This window comes from Hyperolius riggenbachi, chromosome 1 (genome assembly GCF_040937935.1).
Source record: "Hyperolius riggenbachi isolate aHypRig1 chromosome 1, aHypRig1.pri, whole genome shotgun sequence".
In the NCBI taxonomy this organism is placed as follows: Eukaryota; Metazoa; Chordata; class Amphibia; order Anura; family Hyperoliidae; genus Hyperolius; species Hyperolius riggenbachi.
Window position 1 is genome coordinate 277,971,062 of NC_090646.1, and position 20,894 is coordinate 277,991,955.

At 44.2% G+C, this 20,894-nt stretch overlaps 1 protein-coding gene across 10 annotated transcripts in view; it reads right to left on the reverse strand.

The window, feature by feature from the left end:
* Nucleotides 1-20,294: 20,294 nt before the first annotated feature.
* The window catches only part of SEC31A (SEC31 homolog A, COPII coat complex component), a 114,631-nt gene continuing 114,031 nt past the window's right edge, over nt 20,295-20,894 (reverse strand). For all 10 annotated transcript variants that reach the window (XM_068233623.1, XM_068233626.1, XM_068233628.1 and 7 more), the window contains one exon: nt 20,295-20,830. In XM_068233623.1, coding sequence (XP_068089724.1) covers nt 20,651-20,830 — 180 coding nt within the window. In that variant the 3' untranslated portion in view covers nt 20,295-20,650. The remainder of the gene's footprint in view (nt 20,831-20,894) is intronic.

Here is a 20,894-nt window from a genome sequence, read left to right on the forward strand (position 1 = left end):
AAAGTTCCTTTCTTTCAGAATTCAGGGAAGCTAGCCTTGGGTTCTCTTGCTAGCTTCAATACGTAGGTGTTGTTAAAGTGGATCCGAAATGAACTTTTACTCATTGCATAATTGTGTTCCTTTCCTATCGTTTATAGGGCATTCCTCAAGCCAAATACTTTTTTGTTTTTGTTTTAACCACTTGAGGACTGCAGGGCTAAACCCCCCTAGTGACCAGGCAATTTTTAGCTAAATTGGCCACTGCAGCTTTAAGGCCAAGCTGCAGGGCCGCACAACTCAGCACACAAGTGATCCCCCCCCCTTTTCTCCCCACCAACAGAGCTCTCTGTTGGTGGGGTCTGATCGCTCCCCCTATGTTTATTTTTTTTTAAAATAAATATTATTGTTTTGTTTTGTTTAAAAAAAAACCCTGTTACTTTAACCATTTAGGGACAATGTAACGCATTAAAACGTCATGTTCGCCGCTATTAATGGCAAAAGGACGTTTTAATGAGTTACATTGTAACTCTGCTGCTGTGTGCGAGCGGGCGCGCTCCCGCTGCGCGCGCACGTCGGGTCCAGCGGCTTGGTGATTGGACCAGGGAATCACATGGTCCCTGGGCCAATCAAGTGCCAGTAACAAGGCAGATCATTGTTACAAGCCAGTAACAATGATCTGCCTTGTAGTGTCAGTAAACAAAGTTGCTTTCTCCCTCCCAGCTCATCTGTCACCTTAGACTGCTGTCAATCAGCATTCAGAGGTGACAGGAGCTGTGAGGGAGAAAGACTGTGATTGTGGTAGGATTTTTATATTTTTAAATACAATTTTATCCCCATACTTTTTTATTAACCCCTTATCCTCCCCCTCCTTTGCCATTTACTGGTTTTCTGTTTTATTTTAGTACTTTTTAGTACTTCTTAGTACTTTTCTGTACTTTTTCACCCCTCTTTTACCCTTACTCTGATATTTCTTTCTATCTATATTCTTTCTTTTCATCTTCATAAAAAAAAAAAAAAAAAAAAAATCTTTCTGTTATTGATCAATCGCTTGGTTGATCGATCGATCTGTCTGTCTGTCTATCCCATCCATCCCATCTATCTATCTATCTATCTATCTATCTATCTATCTATCTATCTATCTATCTATCTATCTATCTATCCCCTTTGCTTACTATGGCGAGGAGACTGTATTCTGTTGAGGAGGCAGCCGTCTACCTTCAGCAGAGCAGCAGCAGTGGGGACGATTCAGGGAGCGAATGGCACCCAACGAGCAGCAGCTCTGAGTCAGATTCTGACAGTTCAGAGAGCGTTGGGCAGCCGTCTTGCCGCTTCAGGAGGGATGATGAGTCCACTGTTCAGGGCCCTTCAGAATCCACCGCAGGTGGCTCGGTGGGTAGCACAGCTGCAGCTAGCAGCACAGGCCAGAGGGGAACCACTGTCCAGGGCCCTTCAGATGCCACCGTAGGGGACTCAGTGGGTAGCACTGCTGCAGCTAGCAGCAGAGGCCGAAGGGGAGCCAGGCAAAGGCAGGTACGCCCACCGGTACCTGAGGACATAATTCGGGGCACCTGGTCACCCGCTAACCTTGTAGCACCCAACATCCCGCCTTTTACAGGGGCAAGCGAAATATTAGTGCCCACTGACAACTTCGGGCCTGCTGACTTCTTCCAGCTCTTTGTGGGTGATGATTTGCTGCAGCACATTGTGGAGCAAACCAATTTGTTTGCGCAGTCAGTATATTGCCCAGAAGCCCACCTGCTATTTGGCTGAGAAATGGGAGCCCACCACCATACCTGAGCTAAAGGTGTTTCTGGCCCTAACACTACACATGGGCATACTCCAACAGCCAGAAATAAGACTGTACTGGTCTAAGGCAGGGGTCCCCAACCTGGGGGCCGCGGCCCCCTTGGTGGTCCCTGGGCAGTTTTTCTGAGGGGCCGAGTGTATATACTACACTCACAATCGGGGGAAAAAAGGCAGGAGGGGGACTGCCGCCGCCACTAACCACGACCCCCAAATCCCCGCCCCCCTCCCCCGGGCCCCAAAGAAAAGTTTGGTCGGTATAGGGGGCCCCGGGCTCAAAAAGGTTGGGGACCCCTGGTCTAAGGACTTTATGCACGCAACACCCGTTTCCAGCTTCCATGAGCAGGCAGCGCTATGAGGCTCTTATGAAGTGCCTGCACTTTGCCGACAATTCGGACAATGTCCCCAAAGGTGATCCTGCCCATGACAAGCTTTTTAAGCTGAGGCCCATACTCACCCACCTCAGTACAAAATTTAGCGAGGTGTACACCCCAGAGAGAGAGGTTGCAGTGGATGAATCCCTCCTACCCTTCCATGGCAGATTAGGGATAAAACAATATATTCCAAGTAAGGCTGCCAAGTATGGGATAACATTTTATAAACTTTGTGAGAGCAGCACTGGCTACAACCTATTCTTTTTTTCTGTACGAGGGCAAAGATAGCCATTTGCAACCAGCTGGGTGCCCACCATACATGCCAACCAGTGGGAAAATTGTGGTGGAACTAGCCAACCCACTCCTCCACCAAGGCTATCATGTGTACGTGGATAACTTCTACACCAGCATTCCCCTTTTCAAATTTTTATATTCTGCAGAGACTGGTGCCTGTGGGACAGTGAGGCCAAACCGCAAAGGCCTCCCACCACAGGTGGTTAATAAAAATTTTTCCTTATGCCTCCATGGCAGCACATTGGGTAGTGGCTCCGCCCCCCTACCCCACAGGACCAGTCAGTATTTAAGTAGAGATTAGAGGAGGTGCTCGCTGTCTTTTTTTTCCTGTCCTCACCTCATAGGACCAGAGGCTGCAATCCTGCAGAAATTTTTTTTCTTTTTGCACCTACCTGACTGTTTCTTGCAGTCCCCACACATTGCCTCCCTGTGTGAAGATCCCCTGTGATGTTCTATAAATTAGGACTAAGGTGGATGCCCCGTTCTGCTGGTCTTGGGGGCTTGGCTATGGTATAGTATGCTGTTAGGCATTAGAAAGCTCTAAATTATGGCTACTTCTTGCCTGAGGACTTTAAATGTCTTACAAACTGTTTTGGCGGCTATTACCTGTGCCTGCTTGTGGCTCTAAATGAGTCTGCTTCGGCGCGTGTCCCCTTCCTAAGTCTCGGCTGTCTTCCGTGCGCCATGCGTTCCGAGCTTCTTCCTGGAACGCATGAGGGGCGTGGTTAGGCGCAGCGGCGTCCTCTCGCTCTCGCCCACTGACGTCACCGCTCGATCAGAGCGGTGACGCGACTTACTCCTCCTCTGCCCTCCGGCTGCCGCCCTTCCAGGAAGTACATTTAAAACTGGCGATGGCGGCAGCGGTGGCGTTCTCCGCACACTGAGCTTCTGGCTGGCGGTGGCAGACGGGATGGACCCACATCATTCTGCTCTAGGAGCAGAGACCTCCATTGTGGCAGAAGAGTAAGTGTTATTTCCTTTCTGGGCTTTGCAAACTGTATCCTGCTGCTTTGTGGAATAGCATGGGCTTGCTGACAGGCTTTAGGATTTTGCAGTGTCCCTTGCCTTTTACTTATACTGCTCATTTCTATATTTCAGCTACTTCTCTTCCTCTTCATCTCCGGACACAGATGCGCCTCTCAGAGACCAGCAAACCATAGATAGGTAGGTGCACTTCAGGTAGGTTACCTACACATTTGGGAGTGCATTATCTTACAATACCTTTTTTGGCTGTTTTATTCCAGCCCGAGAAGACAAAAGGAATCAAGTCCGAGGAAAACAATAAGGAAATCAACTCCTCCACGACAGTATTCACCTGCATATGCAAGATATCATTCAAGAAGCCGTTCGCCACCCAGAAGGGATTATCACGATTATTATGATGATTATTATTCCTATCGTAGAAGGCGAAGTCCTCCTCCTAGACGTCATTCACCAGATTATTACCCGAAGCACAAAAATTGCTGGGCCTGCGGAGATCCGGTGATGCCTGGAAAACTAGTGTGTAAACCTTGTTTCCTACAGAAATCTGAGGAATCAGAACAATCATCAGTGGACGTTTCGGCATTAATAAAGAAAGCAGTTCAGGAGTCTATGGAAACATACATCTTCAATCTCCCTTCTTCCCGATCTTCAGATCAACCACAACCACATACATCAGCCAGTGATCCAGCGGCAGAAAACATAACAGCAGGTGGCTTTGATTTTGCCCTCATACCTCCCTTCATTAGGTCCGTTAGGGAGGCCCTTGAATGGGAGTCAGATGAAGAAATGGAAGACAGTACTACCAAAAGAAAGGAGAAGAAACGCTATTACACTCATCTTAAAAAAACAAAGGATACCTTTCCGTATTTAATTGAAATAGAAGAAGTAATCAAAGACGAATGGCAAAGACTGGAGAAGAAACCTCCATTGGCCAATCGACTATCAAAGTTATATCCTTTACCAGCGGAAGAAACCAAATCATTGGAAAACTCCCCCATAGTGGACGCCTCCATAACCAGACTTGCTAAACACGACGCTTCCTCTGGAGGACTGTATTTCTTTTAAGGACGTCTTATTAAGAAAGGCCGACCTCAATCTGAAGAAGATTTACACCTCTGCTGGAGGAGCATGCAAGCCTGCCATTACATTAGCAGCAGTGGGAAAAGCAGTAAGATCCTGGACTGAAAATATCGAAACTGCTGTCAAAACAGATGCCGATAAAGACTCAATAATATCAGCACTAGAGGATCTCAAACTCTCGGCCGATTTCATTGGTGAGGCCTCCTTTGATATTGTGAGAGGAACAGCTCGTGCCATGCTTTATTCTGTCACAGCCAAGAGAGCTCTCTGGCTGAGATCTTGGTCGGCCGATATCAATTCCAGACAAGCCTGGTGTAAGATACCGTTTGATGGGAAGGCCCTTTTCGGGGAAAAGATGGACGCGGCAATATCAAGAGTCACAGGAGGAAAATCTGGTCTCTTGCCTCAAGACAGAAGGTCCACCAAACAAAGTTTTCCCACGTCACAGCAGCAAAGCAGATACAGGAATGCAAGAGCTTACCGTCCTGGCAAGAATGTGAGAAAGGACTGGCACAGCACACAGGGGGCTTTACGCAAGAATACTAAGCAAAAAGCCTCTGAAACACCCACCACCCAGAAGAAGTCCTTTTGACGGTGTCCAAGTCCAGGGTGTGCCTGTAGGTGCCAGACTGAGAGCCTTCCGCCAGGTCTGGCAGGACAAGATCGACTCTCACTGGGTCAACAGAACCATTTCCACAGGCCATTTCTGGACATTCAAACACACTCCAGAATTCTGTTTTATCCCAACGAAGATCCCGGTGGCACCAGACAAGAGGAACATCTTATTCTCTTACGTGCAAGAGCTAATACAAAAACAGGCGATATCTCGGGTTCCTTTGTGGCAAAGGAGCGAGGGGTTCTACTCCCCTCTTTTCCTTGTAAAAAAAAAGTCGGGAAAACTTCGGCCTGTACTCGACCTGAAGAAATTAAATCAACACATATACCTAGAGACCTTCAAGATGGAATCACTCCAGTCTATAAGCCAGTCCATACTCAGAAACGATTGGATGCTGTCAGCAGATCTGCAGGACGCTTATCTCCACATACCGATACAAGAAGACTATCAGAAGTTTCTGAGGTTTGCTATAGGGGAAGACCACTATCAGTTCACCTGCCTCCCCTTTGGAATTTCAACTGCTCCCCGGACATTTACAAAAGTCCTAGTCTCCATCATCGCTTTACTCAGAGTCCAAGGACTGAGAGTTTTTCACTACTTGGACGACATTCTACTTCTGGGAACCAGCCGAAAGGTACTCCTACACCACAGACAGGTCTTGTTGGAAACTCTACAGGAATTCGGGTGGCTAGTCAACCCGGAAAAAAGTCAGCTGGTACCAACCCAAGATCTTGTCTTCCTCGGGGCACGCTTCCAGACAGACCTGAATCAAATATCGATTCCGCTGGAGAAAGTCCCTATCATTCAACAGAGAGTCAGGATTATGAAAAGCTCATCCTCGGCTTCCGCCCGACATTGCCTCAGACTTCGGGGCACGCTCTCTTCGACCATTCTTATGCTGCCTTGGGCCCACTGGCATATTCGGGACTTTCAGATCGGATTCCTCGATCAATGGGACAGAGTGAGCTTAAACCAACGAATTACTCTTCACAAGACAATGACGGACAGTCTTTCTTGGTGGCTTCTAGAACAGAAGATCTACCGTCAAGTTCAGTTAACACCGGATCCTCCTGTTATCATAACCACGGATGCAAGCAAGAGAGGTTGGGGTGCCACATGTCAACATCTAGTAGCCCAGGAATTCTGGAAAAAGGATTCTACAGGCCAATCCTCAAACTCGTTAGAACTTCAAGCAGTCTACCACGCACTCCTTCACTTCTTGAAACAGATTACAAACAAAAACTGCCTTCTTCGGATCGACAACAAGACTGCAGTGGCATATATCCAGAGACAGGGAGGAACAAGGAGCCACCACCTTCTAGAAATTGTGAATCAGATTTTCCAAATAGCAGAAGAAAATCTCTTATCCCTCAAAGCAGTTTATATTCCGGGGACACTGAACACACAGGCGGACTACCTGAGTCGCAACTCCCTAGACAACAACGAGTGGGCCCTGCATCAAGAGACATTCAACCTAATCTGCATCACTGGGGTCAGCCGGATGTAGATCTGATGGCTTCAAACCACAATGCAAAATGCAACAGATTCATGGCGAGATATCCATTCAGTCAAGCGGAGGCAGTGGATGCGATAACCGCTCCATGGAACTTTGTGAAAGGTTATGCATTTCCCCCAACTCCTATGATTTACAACCTGCTCAGGAGAATACAACAAGAATCTGTATCCATCATAGCCATAATACCGAAATGGCCTCGACGACCATGGTACCCTCTACTCTTGACCTTAACAGTAGCGGATCCAATAATGCTTCCAATGAGGAGAGACTTGTTGGCTCAGGGACCGATCTTACACCCGAACCCGAGCCGATTGAATTTAGCGGCATGGCTATTGAAAGGGGGAAGCTGGAACAACTGGGATGCTCCGCAGGCGTGATAGATACTCTGCTTCAAGCAAGGAAGCCCTCTACTAACAAGACATACTACAAAATTTGGGAAACATTCACATCCTTCGCCGCAGAATCATCCTTTAATCCTAATCAGCCTTTGCCTCAGAACGTATTAGCCTTCCTACAAACAGGGATAGAAAAGGGCCTAAGCTACAATGCCATCAAAGTGCAAATCTCGGCCATCTCTGCCCTATCTGATGTCCGATGGGCCTTACATCCTCTAATCAAACAATTCATGTTGGCATTAATAAAGATCAGACCACCAAGGAAACCAACGTACGCTAAATGGGATCTTCCTTTGGTATTAAACTTCCTATCAGGAGCTCCCTTTGAACCATTACAATCTTGTTCATTATGGAATCTGACCCTGAAGACTACATTTCTAGTGGCAATAACTTCTGCCCGTAGGGTTTCAGAACTCAGTGCGTTAGGATGCAGAGAACCGCACTTAACCTTTTTCCATGACAGAGTCCAGCTGAGACCAGTAGATTCCTTTCTTCCAAAGGTGGTTAAATCATACCACATTAACCAAGACTGGTCATTACCAGCATTCCATCAGGACTCCGATCCTGTTCTGCATACTCTGGACATCTCACAAACCTTGAAAGCCTACCTAGAAGTCACTGAATCCTTCAGGAAATCGGATCACCTCTTCATAGTGCCATCTGGGTACAGGAAAGGTCAAAGTGCTTCATCAAGAACCATCGCCTCATGGTTAGTCAAATCGATTCAAGCAGCATACAGGGCTGTAGGTTTGCAACCTCCTGACACGATAGGGGCGCACTCAACCAGGGGAATCTCGTCCTCGTGGGCAGCCTACAGTAATATATCAGCGGAAAAGATCTGCCAGGCGGCAAACTGATCTACAATAGACACATTTATTTCTCATTATAAAGTTGATGTTTCTGTGACTACACCTGTAGAGTTTGGGAGAGCAGTAATCTCCTCCTCTGTATTAAATCAAGAATAAATTTTCTTTTGTTTTGCAGCATATTTAGTCTCCCTCCCTTATTTTATAATAGTTAGATCCCAATGTGCTGCCATGGAGGCATAAGGAAAGCGGAAAATTGTATACTTACCTATCGGTAATTTTCCTTTCCTGATGCATCCATGGCAGCACATGGATCCCACCCGACTATTCGGTGAGGGTCATAGTTACAAAGACAGCGAGCACCTCCTCTAATCTCTACTTAAATACTGACTGGTCCTGTGGGGTAGGGGGGCGGAGCCACTACCCAATGTGCTGCCATGGATGCATCAGGAAAGGAAAATTACCGATAGGTAAGTATACAATTTTCCGCTATCCAAAGGGGAAACACACAGTCTCAGAAGTGGTGAGCTCCTGGCTATAAAATTCAGGGACAAGAGAGACGTCATGGTCCTGACTTCAATTCATAATGAAGAAGTGGTTCCTGTCACAACCTCCAGAGAGCGGATCGAGAAGCCAATGGCATTGGTTGACTACACAAAAAATATGGGTGCGGTGGATCTTGCGGACCAAATGCTCTCCTACTACTTTTTTTTTTTTAAAAAAAAGAGGGCCTGGTACAAAAAAGTTTTTTTTTACCTCCTGCAGATGGCCATGCACAACGCATTTGTGCTTTATAAAAAGAAATGCCACGGTGACAGCTACCTCCCGTTTATGCGACAAGCTTTGAGATCGCTGATCAATGAAAGCGTAAACCTTATGGAGGAATTCAATCCAATGCAACTGGATGGAGCAGTTCGCCTAAGGGGAAAACATTTTCCTGCCCTGATCCCCCCGAACCCAATTAAGGCGAAGCCACAGAAGCGATGCCGGGTGTGCACCAAGCACAAGAGGCGGAAAGACAGCACATACCACTGCCCACAGTGCCCCTCACAGCCGGGACTCTGCGTTGTCGGCTGCCTTGAGGCATACCATACCCTCAGCAGCTATTAGACTTTTTATTTTTTTTTTCTTCTTCATTACCCTAAATTTTCACTGGACTTTTTCCTCTCTACTTTTATTTGCCACTTACTGTCCCTCAAAGGAACTCACAATTACCACTAGTTAACATTACCACCTTTTTTGGGGGTGTGGGAGGAAACCCAGAAGCTTAGAGGAAACCCAAGACTCCTACAACCTGCAAATAGTTTTTTCCCATTTGGACTTGCTGCTGCAAGGCGAGAGTGTTAGCCACAGGACTTTACTCTGCAGACCACCCCCCATCTTCTGACCACTGGCTTTCCTTGGCGTATGACCTCTAGCCTTTCTCCATCCTGCTAGACCAGCAATGGTGAGTTCCAATGTATCTGTCATTCATGTTATGGATAGTGATTTAGGCCTCACTTAAATTATTCTATTTGCAACTGAGTAGGCCTGAGTCTCTAGTTTTCAGAATGGTAACATTTGTGTCTTTTATTGAATGGTCTTACACTCCTGGGGCTTTGAGAAGAAAGAATTACATTGTTGCATTTGGTAAAAAAGGGCCTTAAAAAATACATTGGCGCTGCTCATGATTAACAGTGTATTATGTGGCCAAAACACTATCTGATGATGTGTATAGGGTATCATTTTAACCGTGACAAGCAAGAGAAGAGAATTTGGGGTGTTTGAGAGATTATGCATATGTCATTTGAATTGTTTTTTTGTGCCAAAGTAAAAAAAAAAACTGTACAAAAATACAATTTTATAAGTTACGGTGCAATTTTAGCAAAACCGCAAAAGTGCAAATGTTACAAAATATGTATATTTGTGTAGGTCTGGTTCTCTAGTTTTCAGAATGGTATAATTTATGACCTATATCCAATGTTCTGAGACACCAGGGTTTTGCTAGGAAAGTATGACTGTATTGTTTCTGGTGCAAAAAATGGCCTTGGAAAATACATTGGCGCTGCTTATGATTAACAGTGTATTATGTGGCCAAAACATTATCTGATGATGTGTATAGGGTATCATTCTAACCGTGACAAGCAAGAGAAGAGAATTTGGGGTGTTTGAGAGATTATGCATATGTCATTTGAATTGTTTTTTCATGCCAAAGTAAAGAAAACTGTAAAAAAAAAAAAAAAAACATTTTCAAAGTTACGGTGCAATTTCATCAAAACCGCAAAAGTGCAAATGTTACAAAATATGTATATTTGGGTAGGTCTGGTTCTCTAATTTTCAGAATGGTATAATTTATGACCTATAGCCAATGTTCTGAGACACCAGGGGTTTTGCTAGGAAAGTATGACTGTATTGTTTCTGGTGCAAAAAATGGCCTTGAAAAATACATTGGCGCTGCTCATGATTAACAGTGTATTATGTGGCCAAAACACTATCTGATGATGTGTATAGGGTATCATTTTTAACCGTGACAAGCAAGAGAAGAGAATTTGGGGTGTTTGAGAGATTATGCATATGTCATTTGATTTTTGTTTTTTGGCAAACTGAATGAGAAGCAATAAAACTGTTATTTCCATATACTCTGTACCAAAATAAAACACTTGTAAGAAAACACCAAAAGTGACAGAATTGAAAACCGAATGCATAAATAGTTACCTTAGGGACTCAGCTTTTAAAATATGTATGCTATGAGGGTGAACTACTGTTATATTTGCAAATAAGGGCTTGAATTCATTGGTAGTATGCAATGAGAAAACAAAAAACACAACATAGGAAAAATACACCTTTATTTCCAAATAATATATTGTCACATTACTTTGCACTAGGGACATAATTTATATATTGTGATAACCAGGACAAATAGGCAGATAAAATGTGTGTGTTTTATGCACATTAGCAGTGTTTATTTTAAAACTATAGGGGATGAAAATGGAGAAATCGTGTATTTTTTCATTTTTTTCCTTGTTTTTCCCTTTAAAATGCATAAAAAGAAAAAGGTATTACTGAAAATAAATATCGCCTCCAAAAAGCCTATTTAGCGGCAATAAAAACAAGGTATTGATCAATTTGCTGTGATATGTAGTGAAAAAGTTATTGGTGAATGAAAGGGAGGAGCGCTGAAAGGTGAAAATTGCTCTGGTCCGTTAGGGTAAAAACCCTTGGGGGTGAACTGGTTAAATTTCTACCCTCCCTCCCTCCCTCCCTCCCCACAGCCAGCCAATTATGGCGATCAGCTGTCATAGGCTTCTGCCTATGAGAGCCGATCGCTCTCTTGTCCCCCATGGGGACAGCCGTGTCACACGGCTGTCCCCAGTGCAGCGCTGCTGCTCATCGCAGCGCTGCACCTAGTAAATAGACGGCGTGATCGCCGTCTAACAGTCTCCCGAGCGGCAATAGCCGCTGGGAGACTGAAGGCGAGGCGGAGCTCCGCCCTCCGAGCATGAGATGCGCGCGCACCATGCGCGCGATCTCATGCAAAACAGAGCCCCAGGACTTTACGCCAATTGGCGTTAGGCGGTCCTGGGGCTGCCGCCGCGGCCACGCCTACTGGCGTGACGTGGGCGGCAGAAGGTTAATACTCTAATTCCCTATAAACTAAACAAGCCACGCCCACAGGTTTTCAGACAGCCAAGGCACTTTCAGACAGTAGCAAGGGCTCATGGGAGCTCAGTCTGGGCAGGAAGAGGGGGAGGTATTACTAGCCAGAGATTTCAGAGGCAGAGGGGAGCAGGAGTGGGGATTACCGTACATACTCGCATATAAGCAGACCTGCATATAAGCCAACCCCCAGCCTTTATTTGAAAAACCAGGAAAAAATGATTGACCCCCATGTAAGCCAGGGGTAGGAAATGCTGGAATGGTGCAGGCCGCGTGATCCCCCAGTGTGTCCCAGTATAGCTAGTATAGTGCCCAGTATGGGTAGGGAGTGCCCCAGTATAGCTAGTAAAGCGCACAGTATAGCTAGTATAGTGCACAGCATGGGTAGGTAGTGCCCCAGTATAGCTAGTAAAGTGCCCAGTATAGCTAGTAAAGTACCCAATATATCTAGTAAAGTACCCAGTATAGCTAGTATAGTGCCCAATATAGCTAGTATAGTGCCCTGTATACGTAGGTAGTGTCCAGTATAGTGCCCAGTATGGGTAGGTAGTGCCTCAGTATAGCTAGTAAAGTGCCCAGTAAAGCTAGTATAGTGCCCAGTATAGGTAGGTAGGGCCCCAGTATAGCTAGTATAGCGCCCAGTATAGGTAGGTAGTGTCCAGTATAGCGCAGCGCGCCCCCCTCCCCGTTCCCCTCGCGGCCGCCGCTACTATTACCTGCTCAGCCAGCGGCCGCTTCCTCTAATCCGGCGGGTTCCCTTCTCCAACTCTATGCGCAAGTGTTTTACAGCAGCGCAACCGGCGCTGCTGCTGTGACGAGGCAGGAAAGAGCGCAGCTTTCTGTAGCGGCGATGTGTATCACCGTTACCAGGGGAACTGCTCGTTCCTGCCTCATCACAGCAGCAGCGCCGGGCGAGCAGCTGTGAAACACTTACGCATGGAGTTGGAGAGGGGAACCCGCCGGATTAGAGGAAGCGGCCGCTGGCTGAGCAGGTAATAGCAGCGGCGGCCGCGGGGGGGAGCGGAGAGGCGGGGGGGGCACGGACCACCAAGACTCGCATACAAGCCGACTCCCCAACCCCTTTTTGGGGGTCAAAAATTCGGCTTGTATGCGGGTATATACGGTAGTTGTTTTTTTTTGCTCAAGATGCAGATAAGCCTCTGTGTAATGTTTACAAACAACATGGCTGCTGTCATTGTATCACAGGAAGAAATAATCATATTCTATCAAAGCGGTTTGCTGCTAGATTTGCTGTGTAAACTATCTAAACTTTAGATAAGATATAGAGACAAGTTACTTGTTATAGTTAGTTTTTCATCTCGGATGCGCTTTAAACTGGAGAACTTTGATCAGATTTCAATCTCTTCCTTATGTAGGATCCAGCTCTGCAAGTGGAACTCGGGGGCAACCCCTGCTCTAGAGGTTAACCGGCCCCTTATATTTGTTGGAAAATATTAGTTTCAAATATATGACCGGTCCTTATCCCCGGCAATATGCATCGCACACAAGTAATAATAGCAAATTATGCAACCTCAAAGAATATGGATCACAGTAATACCAGACATGAATAGTGTAGGATATCCTGTTACTGGGAGGTGGAATAACAGGGCTGTGAGTTATGTTAGCTCCATAAAAGAGATATGAAAATGTTTTTCAGGTTACTAGCGAACAAATTATGTACTTTTCATATAGATCACAAGTACAGTATCTCTTTAAAAAGGCAAAAATAATACAATACAGCTATTTAATATGGCTAGGACAGTCTCCGCTTTGTCTGTCTGCTGCTGTGCTGGAGTCTTTCTCTGGCAGCAGCAAGCCAAATGGTTCCTTTCATGCTAGAATTAACACCTAGTTGTTAGCTGGGGGATGCTTTGCTTTGGTCCCAGGCAATTAAAAGACACACTGTCATCTAAACATAAGGCTCTTTCTGAAGTAACCCCAGGCACGTTGCACTCTGCTACTCCTAGACATGCAACCTGGATTGTAACATGAATCACAATCAGTGCAGAAAAACGATTGTAATTGTGTTTTTTCATGGTTCATCCATTACATAAGCACTTTTTCAGGTTGGGGCAAATTTGCAGGAACAATTTTAGGACTTTTAAAATAAGCTTCAAAGAGCACTGGTTTCACACATGTTTTATCCTGTCAGGGAAATGTTACAGTTAGATTTACCGGTAACTGTATTTCTAGACGTCATACGGGACACTGGAGATGTGGCTCCGCCCATCCAATTAGTGGAAACCACCTGAAAGAGTAAAAAGAGTATTAATAGCCCCCACCCTCCCCTGGCTCCTCAGTGTAATGAAAGTAACTTCCAACTAAAACACAGAGAAGAGGAGAGGAAATAAAAGACACCTCAAAAGAAGTGTAACCCATAAACCCCTAATCCAATAGCCGTAAGAGAGTGCGACAGGAATAGAGGTGGGTCGGTGTCCCGTATGACGTCTAGAAATACAGTTACCGGTAAGTCTAACTGTAACATTCTCTAGCCGTCATACGGGACACTGGAGAGATAAACAAGTAGTCTGAAAAGACATAACTAGGGAGGGCCACAACCCTGGAGCACTACTCTGCCAAAACAACACCGTACTATGCATAGGTCCACAGAACCGTATGGGCAGTAAATTCCCATGCAGAACAATTCTGCCACACAACCGCACTGGCCCTCAGAGCAGGATTGTCAATATCCATTATAATCTTACTGCATACATTTCTAAGATTTCAGCATCTCGAAACCCTCTGCTCTGCATCCACTTATATCCTCTATACAAGATTTTCAATCTCCACAGCCAGCATAGGTAAAGTGCCGGCCTGTATATCAGACCAATTCGAAACAGGTTTGCAGACCAATTCGAAAGAGGCTCGAAGTCAAAATCAAAACAGACAAAGTCAAAACCGAAAGAAAGTCAAAACCGCAAGACTGAAAGTCATAATCGCAAGACTGAAAGTCATAATCGCAAGACTGAAAGTCGTAATCGAAAGACTGAAAGTCATAATCGAAAGACTGAAAGTCATAATCGAAAGACAAAGTCATAATCGAAACAGACTCGAAGTCATAATCGCAAGACTGAAAGTCATAATCGCAAGACTGAAAGTCATAATCGCAAGACTGAAAGTCAAAATCGAAAGACTGAAAGTCAAAATCGAAAGACTGAAAGTCAAAATCGAAAGACTGAAAGTCAAAATCGAAACAGACTCGAAGTCAAAATCGAAAGACTGAAAGTCAAAGTCGAAAGACTGAAAGTCATAATCGACAGACTCGAAGTCATAATCGACAGACTCGAAGTCATAATCGACAGACTCGAAGTCATAATCGACAGACTCGAAGTCATAATCGACAGACTCGAAGTCATAATCGACAGACTCGAAGTCATAATCGACAGACTCGAAGTCATAATCGACAGACTCGAAGTCATAATCGACAGACTCGAAGTCATAATCGAAAGACTCGAAGTCATAATCGACAGACTCGAAGTCATAATCGAAAGACTCGAAGTCGTAATCGAAAGACTCGAAGTCATAATCGACAGACTCGAAGTCATAATCGACAGACTCGAAGTCATAATCGACAGACTCGAAGTCATAATCGACAGACTCGAAGTCATAATCGACAGACTCGAAGTCATAATCGAAAGACTCGAAGTCATAATCGAAAGACTCGAAGTCATAATCGAAAGACTCGAAGTCATAATCGAAAGACTGAAAGTCAAAATCGAAAGACTGAAAGTCATAATCGAAAGACTGAAAGTCATAATCGAAAGACTGAAAGTCATAATCGAAAGACTGAAAGTCATAATCGAAAGACTCGAAGTCATAATCGAAAGACTCGAAGTCATAATCGACAGACTCGAAGTCATAATCGACAGACTCGAAGTCATAATCGACAGACTCGAAGTCATAATCGAAAGACTCGAAGTCATAATCGAAAGACTCGAAGTCATAATCGAAAGACTCGAAGTCATAATCGAAAGACTGAAAGTCATAATCGAAACAGACTCGAAGTCAAAATCGAAAGACTGAAAGTCAAAATCGAAAGACTGAAAGTCAAAATCGAAAGACTGAAAGTCAAAATCGAAAGACTGAAAGTCAAAATCGAAAGACTGAAAGTCATAATCGAAAGACTGAAAGTCAAAATCGAAAGACTGAAAGTCAAAATCGAAAGACTGAAAGTCATAATCGAAAGACTGAAAGTCATAATCGAAAGACTCGAAGTCATAATCGAAAGACTCGAAGTCATAATCGAAAGACTCGAAGTCATAATCGAAAGACTCGAAGTCATAATCGAAAGACTCGAAGTCATAATCGAAAGACTCGAAGTCATAATCTAAAGACTCGAAGTCATAATCTAAAGACTCGAAGTCATAATCGAAAGACTGAAAGTCATAATCGAAAGACTCGAAGTCATAATCGAAAGACTGAAAGTCATAATCGAAACAGACTCGAAGTCAAAATCGAAAGACTGAAAGTCAAAATTGAAAGACTGAAAGTCAAAATCGAAAGACTCGAAGTCATAATCGAAAGACTGAAAGTCAAAATCGAAACAGACTCGAAGTCAAAATCGAAAGACTGAAAGTCAAAATCGAAACAGACTCGAAGTCAAAATCGAAAGACTGAAAGTCAAAATCGAAAGACTGAAAGTCAAAATCGAAAGACTGAAAGTCAAAATCGAAAGACTGAAAGTCATAATCGAAAGACTCAAAGTCATAATCGAAAGACTCGAAGTCATAATCGAAAGACTCAAAGTCATAATCGAAAGACTGAAAGTCATAATCGAAAGACTGAAAGTCATAATCGAAAGACTCGAAGTCATAATCGAAAGACTGAAAGTCAAAATCGAAAGACTGAAAGTCAAAATCGAAAGACTGAAAGTCAAGATCGAAAGACTGAAAGTCATAATCGAAAGACTGAAAGTCAAAATCGAAACAGACTCGAAGTCAAAATCGAAAGACTGAAAGTCATAATCGAAAGACTCGAAGTCATAATCGAAAGACTCGAAGTCATAATCGAAAGACTCAAAGTCATAATCGAAAGACTCGAAGTCATAATCGAAAGAGACAAAGTCATAATCGAAAGAGACACAGTCATAATCGAAACAGACAAAGTCATAATCGCAACAAAGTCATAATCGCAACAGACAAAGTCATAATCGCAACAGACAAAGTCATAATCGCAACAGACAAAGTCATAATCGCAACATACTGCGAAAGACTCGAAGTCATAATCGAAACCGACTGAAAGTCGTAATCGAAACAGATTCGAAGTCAAATTCGAAACAAGGGACTCCCTGAAAACTAACCAGAGATTCATTTCTTGAAAGTTTCCATTACCCCTTAATTGTCAATCACCATCGCTTCAGTGCAGGTTTGACAAATCATGTTCTAATATTGGGGAAGCCAATTGCTGCAATGGCAACAATTCACCTTCACCCCACCTGCTGCTTAACATTCACAGCTAGATCACATGGACACAGAGGATAGGAGAAAAGAAAAAAAAAATAGATACAGGGAAAATCACTCTCTAATATTAAACATATGAGTGCACATCCCTGCAAAATGTTAGTTTCTGCATCTAGCATAGGAAACAAATGACTCCTTAAGACTGCTCAGGGCTTCCTTACGCTGAAAGACTCCATTACCTCTTTGTATAAATTGTCAATCACTACAGCTCTCATAGATCTAGTGCAGGCTTGACAAATCATCTCGTTATAATACTGGGGAAGCTTAATGTTGCAATAGCAACCTTTTTAGTTCTTGGCTTCTCCAAACATTATCCTATACCTCCCCCGCTTTTACTTTCAGCTGCTATGATATAGATAGCGGGAAAGGATAAAACACAGGTGAAATCACACTCTAAACTGCATAATATGAGTGTATATCCCTGCAAAAAAACACTATCAGTGCACACACCTCATCTGCTGGAACAGACTAGGAAGCCTCATGCCTGTTAGCCCATCTCTCCAGCATGGTTAATGCACTCACCTCTGCTGCTGGAAAGACTGGGAAGCCTCTTGCCTGTGATCCCATCTCTCCAGCATGGACAATGCACTCACCACTGCTGCTGGAAAAGACTGGGAAGCCTCTTGCCTGTGATCCCATCTCTCCAGCATGGTTAATGCACTCACCTCTGCTGCTGGAAAGACTGGGAAGCCTCTTGCCTGTGATCCCATCTCTCCAGCATGGACAATGCACTCACCACTGCTGCTGGAAAAGACTGGGAAGCCTCTTGCCTGTGATCCCATCTCTCCAGTATGGTCAATGCAGTCACCTCTGCTGCTGGAACAGACTGGGAAGCCTCTTGCCTGTGATCCCATCTTTCCAGCATGGGGGAGAACAACAGGAGCAGTTCCATTTCTTATGCTGCCTAGTTCTCCTATATTAGACTCCCCCACCAGCGCCAGCTTCCCAACCATCGCTTGTGGCCCAGGGATTTCCTGCATGCGCAGTGCTGCCATGCCAAGCAGCTGGGGGAGAGTCCCACGATCCTTGCCCGCACAAATGCATTCGGAGGGCAGAGGGATCGACATCCGAACACCGCGTTCGGCAGAAAACCGGGTGCATAAAGAGACGCCACTTAGCGTTCACAACGATCACCCAAGCCACCCGGTCTTCTCTTGGCCTCACCACCTAGTGAAGATAAAAAATAATAAAAATTAAGGGAGCTACTCCTCTTCGGTGTTTCCGGGACGGAAACCAAATTAAACTGAGGAGCCAGGGGAGGGTGGGGGCTATTAATACTCTTTTTACTCTTTCAGGTGGTTTCCACTAATTGGATGGGCGGAGCCACATCTCCAGTGTCCCGTATGACGGCTAGAGAAATATAGATCTGGTATGACCAGTAATTTTACCTTAAAGTGAGATCACTAGTGCGCTAATGTGTGGGTTAATAATTCTCCGTATTCCACAACTAGCTACAAACAAGAAACTCAAAACACTCCATACCATTTCTTGCCTGAAATGCGCTTGCTGTTTAGAAATATCTGTGGCCTCAAATTACACAACCAAAGGTATGGATTCACACTCCTTTGTAATCTGGAAGAGTATGACATGTCACTGTGCTTCCCCTCTTCAACTACTCTATCCAGCTGTCATCTCGTGGATCTCAGCCACACAAACCAGAACTGTATCATTCCTGAGTAGAACAGCCAGCACCACCAGACGGAGTCTGTGACAAATACTCACCTTCCTTGTTTTGTGGACCCCCAAATATCCTAATATAAATTTCAAATTTTATATCTACTTCTACCAATGCATGACTATGCTTGCTAAGTTTTTCTGGTTGAACTCGATGGACGTATGTCTTTTTTCAACCCAAAGAACTATGTAACTAAGCTTACAGTGGATGAGCTTAATCATCGGTTCAGTTGCCAATGCAATAACGCACCTGTTGAAGCACAATGCACTACTGCATGCATTTTTAGCGCACAAAAGGATCTACTGCCAATAGTTTGAGTAAAGCACGAAATTGATGTGGCAATGTATCCACTGGTGTAGTCGATCTACCTTAAAGAGACTCCGTAACAAAAATTGCATTCTGTTTTTTTATCATCCTACAAGTTCAAAAAGCTATTCTAATGTGTTCTGGCTTACTGCAGCACGTTCTACTATCACCATCTCTGTAATAAATCAACTTCTCTCTCTCTTGTCAGACTTGTCAGCCTGTGTCTGGAAGGCTGCCAAGTTCTTCAGTGTTGTGGTTCTGCTATGAACTCCCCCTTCCAGGCCCCTGTATGCACACTGCCTGTGTGTTATTTAGGATTAGAGCAGCTTCTCTCTTATCTTTTACAAGCTGGATAAATCGTCCTCTGAGCTGGCTGGGCTTTCACATACTGAGGAAATTCAGACAAGGGCAAAGCTGTTTGCAGGAAGAAAAGAGCAGCCTGAAACTTCAGTGCATGAGAGATACAGGGGGAAAGAAACACACAAATGATCTCTTGAGATTCAAAAGGAAGGCTGTATACAGCCTGCTTGTGTATGAATGTATTTTCTATGTGTGGACATACTGTACATCAACCTACTTCCTGTTTTGGTGGCCATTTTGTTTGTTTATAAACAAACTTTTTAAAACGGTTTTTAACCACTTTTAATGCGGCGAGGAGCGGCGAAATTGTGACAGAGGGTAATAGGAGATGTCCCCTAACACACTGGTATGTTTACTTTTGTGCGATTTTAACAATACAGATTTTCTTTAAAGAGAACCCAATGTGGATCTTTGGGGGACAGATGGGACACAGAGCCATGTTCTCTGCCTAATGAAATGGCTCTGTGTCCCCCAACCGCCGCACTATAGCCCCCCCGGGTTTAGCGACAAGATTTGTCGCTAACTCGGAGGTAAACAGAGGGGAGAGGAATTCCCTGTTTAAAACGCCTGCCAGGGGTGTTCCTACAGGGTTTCCAGAGCTGCCATTGGGCAGCTCTCTCCTCCTGGCTGCGCCTCCTGCCGCTCCCCACACACTATGAGAAACATCACAGTCTCAGTGCAGCGTTGTGATCCAGGGATCACACTATTGAAAGTGGGCAACTGCGGCCCACAGGAGCGGCGATTTTTGCTGCTACCTGATCCGCTCAGCCCTGCGGGTCAGGTAGCCTACTTTTTTTTTTGAGCCCACCTCGGGCGCTCTTTAAAGCATATGTGAACTGAGAGGGATATGGAGCCTGACATATTTATTTCCAATTTTCCTACAACAAAGATGTGCTAGAGATTACTGGCCCTGTGGAAAAGAAATACCAGATCCAGGAAAGGTTTTCTTACACAGCTTGCACTAAATTTACATTTTCTTAAAGTGTCAAGAAAAGAAGACAATACAAACACTTTTTGATTTAGGATGACATTTATTTTAGATGACATCATTTGGCAGCCAAATCTTTTTAAAATGTGAACCATTAAATTAAAAAAGTTCTGGTCATATACTGGATAGCATAGCTTTGTAAACCTGAATAGAATGTGATCTCAGTCATTTTTCCCAAACACAATAAAGCTGAAATAGGACTGTGAAAATAAAATTAAAAAAAAAAACTCAAAAAAAATAATAAAGGTGAATAATCTTCAGGATTTGCTGAGGTCTGAGTTTTAAAAACATGCTTGTACTTGGTCCATCAACTATTACAAGGTGCAAGAGCTTGTTTTTTTGTTTTCATAATGAGTAATAAGTCTTTTGAGAACAGAGATCACACTCCAAGCTTATTGGCTTGAGTAAGAACTACTTTGAGTACTGGCATGAAGGCAGACGTTTCACTGAAGTTACTGGTGCTTACTATGTGGGTATGGATGTTCAGCCCTTCCACATAATTGCGTGACTCAATACTTCTGGCAATGTTGTGCAAACCTGCAATTATTGCAGGAGATAGCTGTGGAGGAAAAACAGGCATTAAGTTAGCAACCAACATATAAAGAATAATACAAGAAAAATAT